Source organism: Pleurodeles waltl, chromosome 9 (genome assembly GCF_031143425.1).
Source record: "Pleurodeles waltl isolate 20211129_DDA chromosome 9, aPleWal1.hap1.20221129, whole genome shotgun sequence".
Taxonomy (NCBI): domain Eukaryota; kingdom Metazoa; phylum Chordata; class Amphibia; order Caudata; family Salamandridae; genus Pleurodeles; species Pleurodeles waltl.
The window spans coordinates 31814536-31825468 of record NC_090448.1 but is presented as its reverse complement, the minus strand read 5'-3'; the positions used below and the strand labels follow the sequence as shown (position 1 = coordinate 31825468).

Below are 10933 nucleotides of genomic sequence, written 5' to 3'. Positions count from 1 at the left end.
AGTGTTCTGAGATCTAGTATTGGTCTTAGAGTTTTGTCTTTTTTTGGTATTAGAAAGTACAGTGAGTAAACTCCTGTGTTCTTTTGTCGACTTGGTACTAATTCTATTGCGTCCTTTTGCAGTAATGCTTGAACTTCTAGTCCTAGAAGGTCTATATGCTGTTTTGACATATTGTGTGTTTTCGGTGGGACGTTTGGAGGGAGTTGGAGAAATTCTATGCAATAACCATGTTGGATAATTGCTAAGACCCAAGTGTCTGTTGTTATTCCCTCCCAAGATTTGTAGAACTGGGTCAGTCTTCCCCCCACTGGTGTTGTGTGACTTGTGAGTCACTGTTTATTTTGAGGGGTTTTGGGACCTTGAAATTTTCCCCGGTTTCTTGGGAATTGTCCCCCTCTGTATTGCCCCCGAAAACCTCCCCTTTGATATTGTCCCTGGTAGGTAGGTGGTCTTGTTTGTGAGGTGCTGGTTTCTGTGGGTTGACCTCGAAACCCTCCCCTAAAAGTTGTTTTACGAAATGTGCCAAATGTGCCTCTGCCCTGCGGGGAGTAGAGTGCGCCCATGGCTTTGGCTGTATCGGTGTCCTTCTTTAATTTTTCAATTGCAGTGTCCACCTCCGGCCCAAACAATTGTTGTTCATTAAACGGCATATTGAGCACAGCTGGATTTCGGGTTTGAACCCAGATGTGCGCAGCCATGCGTGCCTCCTTATGGTGACTGCAATATTTATTGGTCTTGCAGCTGTATCCGCTGCATCCATAGAAGACCGTATCTGGTTGTTTGAGATACTTTGTCCCTCTTCCACCACCGGTTGCGCTCGTTTTTGGAACTCTTTGGGGAGGTGTTCGATGAAATGTTGCATCTCATCCCAATGAGCCCTGTCGTATCTCGCTAGGAGTGCTTGCGAGTTGGCGATGCGCCACTGATTGCCGCTTGTGCTGCAACCCTTTTACCTGCTGCATCAAATTTGCGGCTCTCCTTGTCTGGAGGTGGTGCGTCGCCTGATGTATGCGAGTTGGCTCTTTTACGAGCTGCTCCCACAACTACTGAATCTGGTGCCAGTTGTGATGTAATAAAAGCAGGGTCTGTGGGCGGTGCCTTGTATTTTTTCTCCACCCTTGGAGTTATGGCTCTGCTTTTAACTGGCTCCTGAAATATCTGTTTAGAGCGCCTTAGCATTCCTGGGACCATGAGAAGGCTTTGATAATGGCTAAGGGTGGTGGACAGGGTGTTAAAGAGGAAGTCATCCTCAATAGGCTCCGAATGTAGCGATACATTATGAAATTCGGCTGCCCTAGCTACCACCTGTGCATATGATGTACTGTCCTCAGGTGGTGAGGGTTTAGTTGGGTACGACTCCGGGCTATTGTCCGAAACTGGAGCGTCGTAGAGGTCCCATGCATCCGGATCATCCTGGCTCATTGTGGTATGAGCTGGTGATTGTGGTGGAGTTTGTGCCGGTGATGCATGAGTTGACGGTGGTGGAGAGGGTGGTGGAGTTACCTTCTTTACCACCTTTGCTTGTGGTTGCTTGTCTCCTTGCTGGAAGTCAAGTTTTCTTTTCCTTTTGATTGGTGGAAGAGTGCTGATCTTCCCTGTATCCTTTTGGATAAAGATCCACTTTTGCGTGTGATCTGGTTCTATTGTTTGTAATTCCTCCTCAAATCTGTGTTTTTTTAGTTGAGAGGATAGTCCTTGTACCTCTGAGTAGGAACCGGTTTTCGGTTCGGTTGCCGGGTGTTTCGGCACCGAAACCGTGTCTCTGGATTTTTTCGGCTCCGACAAGATCTTTCTTCTTTTTGGCGTCGTGCCCTCTCGGTGCCGACCATCTTCGGTGCCGCTGTCTCTGTGCCGAGCAACTTCGGTGCCGCTGTCTCGGTGTCGACCCCTTTCTGCACCACTCTGCACCACTCTCTCGGTCCCGAGATTGCTGCGTGCCTGTGTCTCGACCTGAGTCGGATGACTTCGACACCAGCTCGCCCTTTTTCGGTGCCGATGGACGGTCACCTACTTTCCGGGTTAAGCCATGGCTTGTTGGCGGTGGCGACCCCTGGGCTTTGTCAGTTTTATCGTGTGATTTTTGTTTCGACATCTTACTCACGGTTGGTTGTTCTTCGACGTCGAATTCTTCGGAATCCGACTCGTGGATGGAGAAAGTCTCTTCTTCCTCCTCCTCGAACCGTTGTTGTCCTGTCGGCGTGGACGCCATCTGCAACCTCCTGGCTCTTCGGTCTCTGAGCGTTTTCCTCGACCGAAACGCGCGACAGGCCTCACACGTATCCTCCTTGTGCTCGGGGGACAGGCACAAGTTACAGACCAAATGTTGATCCGTATAAGGATATTTATAATGGCATTTAGGACAGAATCGGAACGGGGTCCGTTCCATCAGTCTCGATGTTGCACGCGGTCGGGCCGACCAGGCCCCGACGGATGATCGAAATTACCCCGAAGGGCTACCGGAGCTCTTCAAGATTCGGTGTCGATTTGTTCTAATCTAACCCGATACCGAACGAAACAATACCGACAAATTTTTCCGAAATTCTGACTAACTTTCCGACCCGAAACACGGAGCGAAAAGGAACACGTCCGAACCCGATGGCAGAAAAAAATCAATCTAACATGGAGTCGACGCCCATGCGCAATGGAACCGAAGTGGGAGGAGTCCCTCGGTCTCGTGACTCGAAAAGACTTCTTCGAAGAAAAACAACTTGTAACACTCCGAGCCCAACACCAGACGGCGGACTATGCACAGCATGTGTATCTGCAGCTACACATGCCACCGAACACTTGTTTACACCACGTGCTGCTGTATCAGCTGCATCGATGGCACATTTCATTGAATTATTTGAGATGGCCTGCCCTTCTGAGACTATCTCCTGAGCCCTTTTTTGATACTCCTGTGGAAGGTACTGGAGCAGTTTCTTCATCTTGTCCCAGTTGGCCCTATCATACCTTGCCAAATGTGCCTGAGGATTTGGAATTATCCAATGATTAGCAGATTGTGCAGCTACCCTTTCGCCTGCTGTATCCAGTTTTTTACTCTCCTTACCAGGAGGGGAGAGTCTCCTGTGAACTGACTATTAGCACGCCTTCATGCTGCACTCACTACTATAGAATCAGGCGGTAGTGGGTATTTAATAAGTATTGGATCTGAGGGTGCTGCTTTGCACTTTGTCAACCCTTGGGGTAATAACCCTTGCACTAACGGGTTCGTTGAAGATCTCTGTGGCATGTCTTACCATACCTGGCAGCATGGGTAGGAACTGACTCTTTATGAGTGTTGGTTAATGTATTAAAGAGGAAAACCTCTTCGATAGGGTGGGTGTGCATGTGTACATTATAGTATGCTGCTGCCCTTGCAATAACCTGATTGCATGCTATTGCATCCTCAGGGGTTAAAGGCCGTGCTAGATATAAACCTGGGTCATTAGGGAGTATGGGATCTGGATCATACAAATCCCATGGATCTACATCCTGTGAAATATCACCTAAATCATCTCTATGGGGTGATGAGGATCCTTGTGGAGACAAATGTGGTTGTTTGAAAGATGTAGGCGATTGTGGTGGTGGTGGAGTAGGAGGAAGTACAGGAGAGTGAGGCGGAGAAGGCTGAGCTTGATCTTGAGCCTTGTCTTTATCCCTGGAGACTTTCTTAGGAGGAGGAACTGTATACATTGATTCTTGAAAGGCAAGTCTCCTTTTAATTGGAACAGTGAGAGAAGCTATGATTTTCCCTGTTCCCTTTTGTATATGGATCTGGTGCTGACGAGCATCCATTACTTCTAAAACTGGCTCCACTGTTGAGTCCCTTTTGATGAAATAGTTGCGTCTTTGTAAGCCATTGTCCTTGGGTCTGCAGTTTTTGGAACTGAAGCATGTTGTTAAACTGAAGGTTCCGGCTTTAAAGCCAACGGTGAAGGCTTTGGAGCCGAAGTGCTTGATTTGAAAGCTCGACTCGATCCAGAGATAGGGTGGCATGATGTTGAGTCACTGGTCGGTGCAGAAAACAACTTGGTCTTAGCAATTTTCAATTCCAAGCCAGTGGGTGGGGCATCCAAATGTAATATTCAGATCTGACCATGGCTCGAAAGCAGTGGTGGCCCAATGACCAGTTTAGAAGTCCTTTTCAAAGTCTTGGTATGTGAAGATGGGGCTGGTGTACTCATGTATTGGGCTGCTGGAATCGACTGGCTCTCGATGCCAGAATCGATGTCCGACTCAGCGTCCCAGATCGAGAGGGCTGTCAGATGTCCAATTTCCTCTTGTGCATGTTCCTCTCCGAAGATGTTGCGTCTTCGATGTCATCTCTAACCGATGCGCTCTTTCTTCCCGGTGAGTCTTTTTAGATTGAAAAGACCAACAAGTGTTGCAGTTTTCCTCTTTATGTTCCGGGGACAAGCACAAGTTACACACCAAGTGTTGATCTGTGTACAGGAACTTAGGGTGGCATCAAGGACAGAACCTAAACGGAGTTAGTTCCATTAGCCCTGCATATTTTGACAGCACTTGACGGAGTAGGCCCAAGAAGGGCGTGGACAGCCCTAAGGGTGTTGAACCAACCCCGACGCTGAGAATCTGATCGATTAGTCTAAGTTTGGAAATACGTGATCAAAATACTATACCGTTGACGAAAGAAAGACAAAGTTAGATAGAGACCGAACCGAGATATAACAGAGCGAGAGGAAACACGTTCGAACCAGACAGCAGAGAGAAAACATTCGAACAAAGAACACAATGCCCATGCGCACTATCAACAGGAGGAGGAGTCACTCGATCTCGTGACTCCAAAAGATTCTTTGAACAAAAACAACTTGCAACACTTCGAGCCCAACAATAGATGATGGACTTATGCAAAACATGTGTATCTACAGCCACACGTGCCATCGAACACTGTTGTTACCTTAAGGGTTTGATTAAAATTTCTAGTGACTCTAAACACACTTAATAATGGACATTTAAGTCCTGTAGACAGATTCAGGCAATGCTCAGTTTCGACTTTCCTTCCACCAAAAGCCTTGCGCTCCTTGTAATCTAGTCTAGTGTTGATCTGCTTCTCAGTTTCAGGAATACAGCATTAAGAATGAGAGGCTGAGCAGGCAAGATGTCTTTCTCAGAGACTATTAGCCAAAGCACCAATCCTCTCACTCTTTGATGGATGGGCATCATCTTGCTATCCCCAATGTGCTCCTACATGTGACCATGAAAGTTACAATGAGGATGGAAGGAGTGAGACAATTGTAACAATGCGCAGTTAACAAGCACAGATGGACAGAGTAGCCTATCGACTTACAGCTGAGCAGAACCTCAAATAAGGGAATTAATGCATTTTGTGTTTCACACCTGCCACATGCAAATACGTTTTGGCAAATGTGACAGCACACACAGAAAACTGCAAATCAGGTCCCTCTGTACTGACAACAAGAGAAACTCAACATGTTTTTGCCTTGTTGGTTCTAAATGAACCCCAACTAGGTCAAGTCATGTCTGGGCTGCTTGTGTTCTGAACCAGACTTGAGAAAATACAGAATAGCTGCAAAGGCCACAACGTTCATTTCGGGTAGGCTCAAGACTGGTTTATATAGGGATGGTCCCAGACTGTAGAAGCAGAGTGCTTAAACAATGGCCTCAAAGCCTAGATTGTTTAAAGCTTTCTATTCATGACTTTTTGATCTTCTCCTGCTAGCAGAACATCTGTTTTCATGGACGAATGTCAGTCTCCAACATAATAATTCAGGAAGTAGGCTGCCTGCATGTGACAATCATACCACACATGTGTGAACTGCCAACAGTACTATATGGACCTACAGCACTTGTAGCCACTCTGTACGTCCTGCATAGAAATACTAAGAGAAACCAGTGTTTCTCCCTATCCTAACATTCTCCCAGCACTCACCAACTACAGTAAATAAGATAGGTAATCAAAAAAAAGAAAAGAAAAGATCAAGTAAGACTAAATTAAAAACAGGATGGTATCTTTATAGGAGATTTAAAAAAGTATGTTACGAGAATTCCACCAGGCAGATAAGTGGCAGTAAAGGCTATACCTCGTAAGCCACAAAAACAAGGAAAATCTCTTTACGCCAATGTCTAAAAATATCACTAAGAATAGAAATAGTTTTTATTTTGTTATAAATGCATAATTATTCATTTACAGTCCCAACACTAGTCAAGTATTTTCCCATTTAAGATGATTAGTCATCTTTACTTTCTGCACATAAAGAAAAATATTTCATAGGTTCAGTATGCAGAGCAAGCCCTCTAATGTGCGCCGGCAGAAGATCTTCAGAACCATGAAAATGCTCGGCTATGTCAGTACACAAATCCCTTTTCCCAATAAAAAAAAATGTTGCTTAGCTTCCATATTTTTCTGAAAGGTATTACACAAACCGTTCAAACAAGTTGTTTTAATAGTTTTTTTTATGATGAACATTGGGTATGTTTTCTTGTATACTTTATTTTAAACAGAAGAAGCCTAAAAGGGCTCCAAAACTACACCAATTAAAAAAAAAAAAAAAAAAAAAAAAAAAATTAGGCATCATATTAGTGTAAAAGTCTGTACAGTTTTCCTTTACATATTTTCTTTATCTTCTCAGCCATAAAGAGCTTCCTAGTGCATGCCGCTGACATTTGCAACAGCAATGGAGTCTTGGATCTCTCGGATGATCAGTATACGGGTGAGCATCTGTTCCATTTGCTCTCTGCTGATTGGTTGGGTGGAGTACCAAATAGGACTATTGGGTGCAACCACTGGTTCTGGGGTCAGGTAAAACGTATCATTTCGACCTTTTACACTCTGCGGGCTGAAGAGACAGAGAATTTTTAGTTCATAAGTAAATAAAACTTTGTTTACAAACCACCAACATGATTACCCACTCAGGCAAGGCAATTTATCATGTAATAGCTGAAACAAACCTTTCTACCATTCAAGAGAAACTGTTAAAGAAAACTTATTGGGGTAACTTACCAGCCTATAAGCAGACCAAAAAATATTACACTGAAGCATAACCAGATATGTAGGTGTCCAGACATCTCTCTTCTGCTTCAGTGCGACCCTGACCTTGCCTTGCCACTCTGACTCATGTTGGTGTTTGTCTCGTGCCTTTTTGTCCTGTTATCTGCCCCGACTCAGTAACTACTCTTTATTAGTGTTTTTTTTTATCTACCCCCGTCTAACTGCTCCTTTTTGCATCCTTGTTCCTCTCAACTGCTCCCATGTTTGCATCTTTTGCTCCTCTTACTTACTCCTGAGTCACTCGATCTCGTGACTCAAAAGTCAGTAAGAGGAGCAAAAGATGCAAACAAGCATCGTGGTCTCTGTCAGTTTTTTTGCCCCTCAACTTGCTCTGCCAATCGAGTTTACCCATCTTGCCACTCCCGCTGGACTTTACTGCTATCCCAAGCTGGACCTTCCCGCACTTGCTGAGCACACCCATTGTTCCCAAGCTCCGACTACTCTCAAAGGCTATACTTAATGGAGGCTGCAGCACGGCTGTACCACCGCTATGCCATGCCAGTCGGCGCCCAGTGTTGGGAACGCTGCTTCAAATGCCTCTGCAGCTACACTGCCAACAAATTCCACCTGCTGAACCATGGACACCGCCACAGACTGAGCAGCACCTCAGTCCAAGGTAGGCCCCTTTGCCTGCTTGTATTTCCACTTAACATGCCTCCATACACCCGTTCCCAACGCCCACACACTCCACACCCCTCACCAAGTCAAAACTCAAGACACGCACTGATAGCACCACACACCCAGTGCAACACTCAGTCGCATGCATGCCCCTCAACTCGCGCTCACTTGGCAAACACTCCACTGAGATTTGGGACCTCATCACCTTCAATGCATCAGGTCCTCCTCTTCCTCACTGAAACCTGGCTCAACCCCACATGGGTACCGGACATCTCTGCAGCCATTCCTCCTGGAAACAACAACATTCGGCACCAGGACTGACCCCATAAACCAGGAGGAGGAGGGCGCTCCATCACAAACAGAGATACCATTAAGTGTACCTCCTACACTGACCGAGAACCCACTTTTACGGAACAAATACTCGTCACGCTTAAGACAGACAGTAAACGCATTATCAAAGGCACTCTTGCCTACCAGCCCCCAGGACCTCACACCCACTTCAGCGACCTTCTCACTGACCTCACTGCACCCCTCGCCACAGGCACCAAAAACATAATCAACCCACGGACTTTCTTAAAAGTCTACACAACACCGGCCTCACCCAGCTTGTACATTGCCAGACACACCCTGGACCCCATCTGCTCCTTTAAGGACAAGGTTGTCAGCCACATCACTCCATACACGTGCACAGACCACTTCACTGTCCACTTCCATATAACAGGACCAGTATAAACTGCTTGAATTCCCTCAAATAAGTATTTAGCAAAAGACTACATGTTATGGCGAACTAGAAGATACGGTGATCAAGATGTACACATAGTGTCACAACACATGCAAAGACTTGGAGGAGGAAGAACAGCAGACATACAATAGGATGTAATAGAGCAACACAAAGGAGGAAAAATCTATTTTGTGCAAGTGTTGCTGTATGAACACTTGCTGAAAATATGTGTCAGTACAACAAAGCAATACTAGACTCTTGCAACATTATCTGCTTTAGCTACTGTGAACCAATTTAAAATACTGTAATCAAGAGACATAGTATTGGGATAATTAACTTTAATGCATATTCACAGGCACAGAAAGACAGATGTGTTAGCTCACCATTTGAAGAGGTAGAAATCGTATAGTTTTATGGGACACCTCAGTGGATTCTCTGGGTTTTCGGTCTGCTCTGCATACATGTCATCTGTAACTTAATGTAAAATATATATATTTTTAGAAAGCACATTTTGAAAAAATACTTTAAACATGTTTTATGCATACAATACTGCAGCATGACAGGGATTACATCAGTCTCAAAGTTATTTTCCTCCGGCTCTCAGCATGACAACTCTCAATTTCCCACCTAAATTCCTTTCACGATTAGAGATAATAAGCAGACGTGCATTTATTTCCCATTATATAACAGAGGCAGCTCAAGTAAATGGGGAGTACAATTATGACAATATCTCAACCCCTGTGACATATACTGCAAAGTTGATGGGAGATACTGTTCTAGAGAAGCACAAGAGAAAGTATTTCACAAATAACTCATTTAAAAGGAACACATTTGTTTAGGAATAAGTTATCAAGCTGCACTAATATGAATGTGGAAAACAGTATTCAGAGATCCAGGCACTGATGTGACTACACATATGAGGAGAATAGCATCTGGGATGGTAAGGTACCAGCCCAAATATTCCTCAGCTGAGAAAGCCTAAGTAATTAAAAGGATACCCCCATTACATCTGGTAGGAAAACTGCTGAGCGTGCTGAGAATCAAAGGATTATTCCTAACGTCCTATCTGATCACAAGGCAAGTACATCTTGAATCAAAAGGAATCCTCAAACCTTCCAATACATCCAACTGGTTTTAAACTGTCAGCTTAGACTAAAGTGTACGACTTTATATACAGACTGAAGAGTAAAGTGACGTCTTTATGGAGATGACATTAGAAACCACGTAAGAAGAAGTCAGAAGAGACGTTTGATTGGTGGGTAGTCCATTGCACACATCACTAGAAAGGCCACCTCTGACTACTGGCTCCAGTTCTGGGGACCACAGAGCCAAAGACAATGAAGACATACTGCTGGCAGTGTAAAAGTAAAACTACTTACTTGTAACACTTGCTCTTCATTATGGATTCATGCTTGTATTGCCCGCACATTGAGATGTCCCTGAAACACTATTCAAAGACCTAACCTTAACAAGAAGAGCCAAGAAACAGTCGACAAAAAGGTGCTCTATGGCTTTACATTTGGAAGAGCCTTAGAAGTGCAATTAAAAAAATGGTGTACACAAATAAAACAAATGTAATTTGTGCATGACTTGCACAATGTTCCTCCACCTTTTGAAAAAGTATCAATGTTTAAAAGGGTATGTTGGCCCTTTTGAATAAAGGGGGGGGAGGAGGGTCAAAGTAGAGGGGGTTTCTGCAGACCTAGCAGTACAGCAATGTAACTTCTACAGACACACACACAACAAATCTTTAATTTCTTAGAAATGGACTGGGAGCACAGATTACCAAGCAGTAGTATAACCTGACAACAAGACTGAGGAGTAATCTTCTGTGAATTAAGGAGGAGATTGATAAATGCTCGATTCAACCACCACAAAGCATATATGAAGCAATGCCCATGAAAATGAATACATCAAGAACAACCTTCGCAGTCATTCAGAAATGGCACTATTTTCTTAGGGAACTGATGTAACTGCAAATCCTGTTGAAAGAAACACGTGAAGCAAATTGAAATAAATTAGTAGTTATTACCAGAAACATCAGAGTGCCAGAAAACAACACTAAACAGAAGCATGTGTAACTAAGGGCAAGCTAGCTCTAAGATTACAAAGATCGCACATTGGACAGTGAAAGCACAGGTCTAAAATGCAGATGTCACAAAATGGAATGAAAGAACACTGTGGATCGGTAAACTGCACAGTGGATGAGAAAATATAAAAAAGGATCACAAAGTAATGGCCAGGTTCACCATCAATTAAAGTATATTCAGCAGAAGTGAAATGGCTGTGCCTTCTATCTAGCGGAATGGATTAACTGGATGAGCAAAAACACAATGGAATTGGGCCAAATCCAAGTTATGCATGATTGACTATGTGCAAGAAAAAGCAGAAATACCAACACCAATATTGGACATACCCGTCAAGCAAAAAGTACAAAACAACAAAAGCATGTGCTGTGGTTATCATTCTCTTTAAAAGTGACAATCTCATGCCAGCCTTTTTCTGGCAAGTCAGAAATATCTTTAGGCCTTCTAATTTTGGGAGCACAGTTAAAAAAAGACACTATTTACCTCTAATCTAGA

The 10933-nt window shown here is 44.1% G+C and overlaps 1 protein-coding gene across 1 annotated transcript in view; it reads right to left on the bottom strand.

Moving 5' to 3' along the window:
• Positions 1–6086: 6086 nt before the first annotated feature.
• QRICH1 (glutamine rich 1) overlaps positions 6087–10933 on the bottom strand; it is a 259056-nt gene continuing 254209 nt past the window's right edge. Inside the window, 2 exon segments of the mRNA XM_069206198.1 lie at positions 6087–6800; positions 8735–8825. Of these exon segments, the coding sequence (XP_069062299.1) occupies positions 6608–6800; positions 8735–8825 (284 nt within the window). The 3' untranslated portion in view covers positions 6087–6607.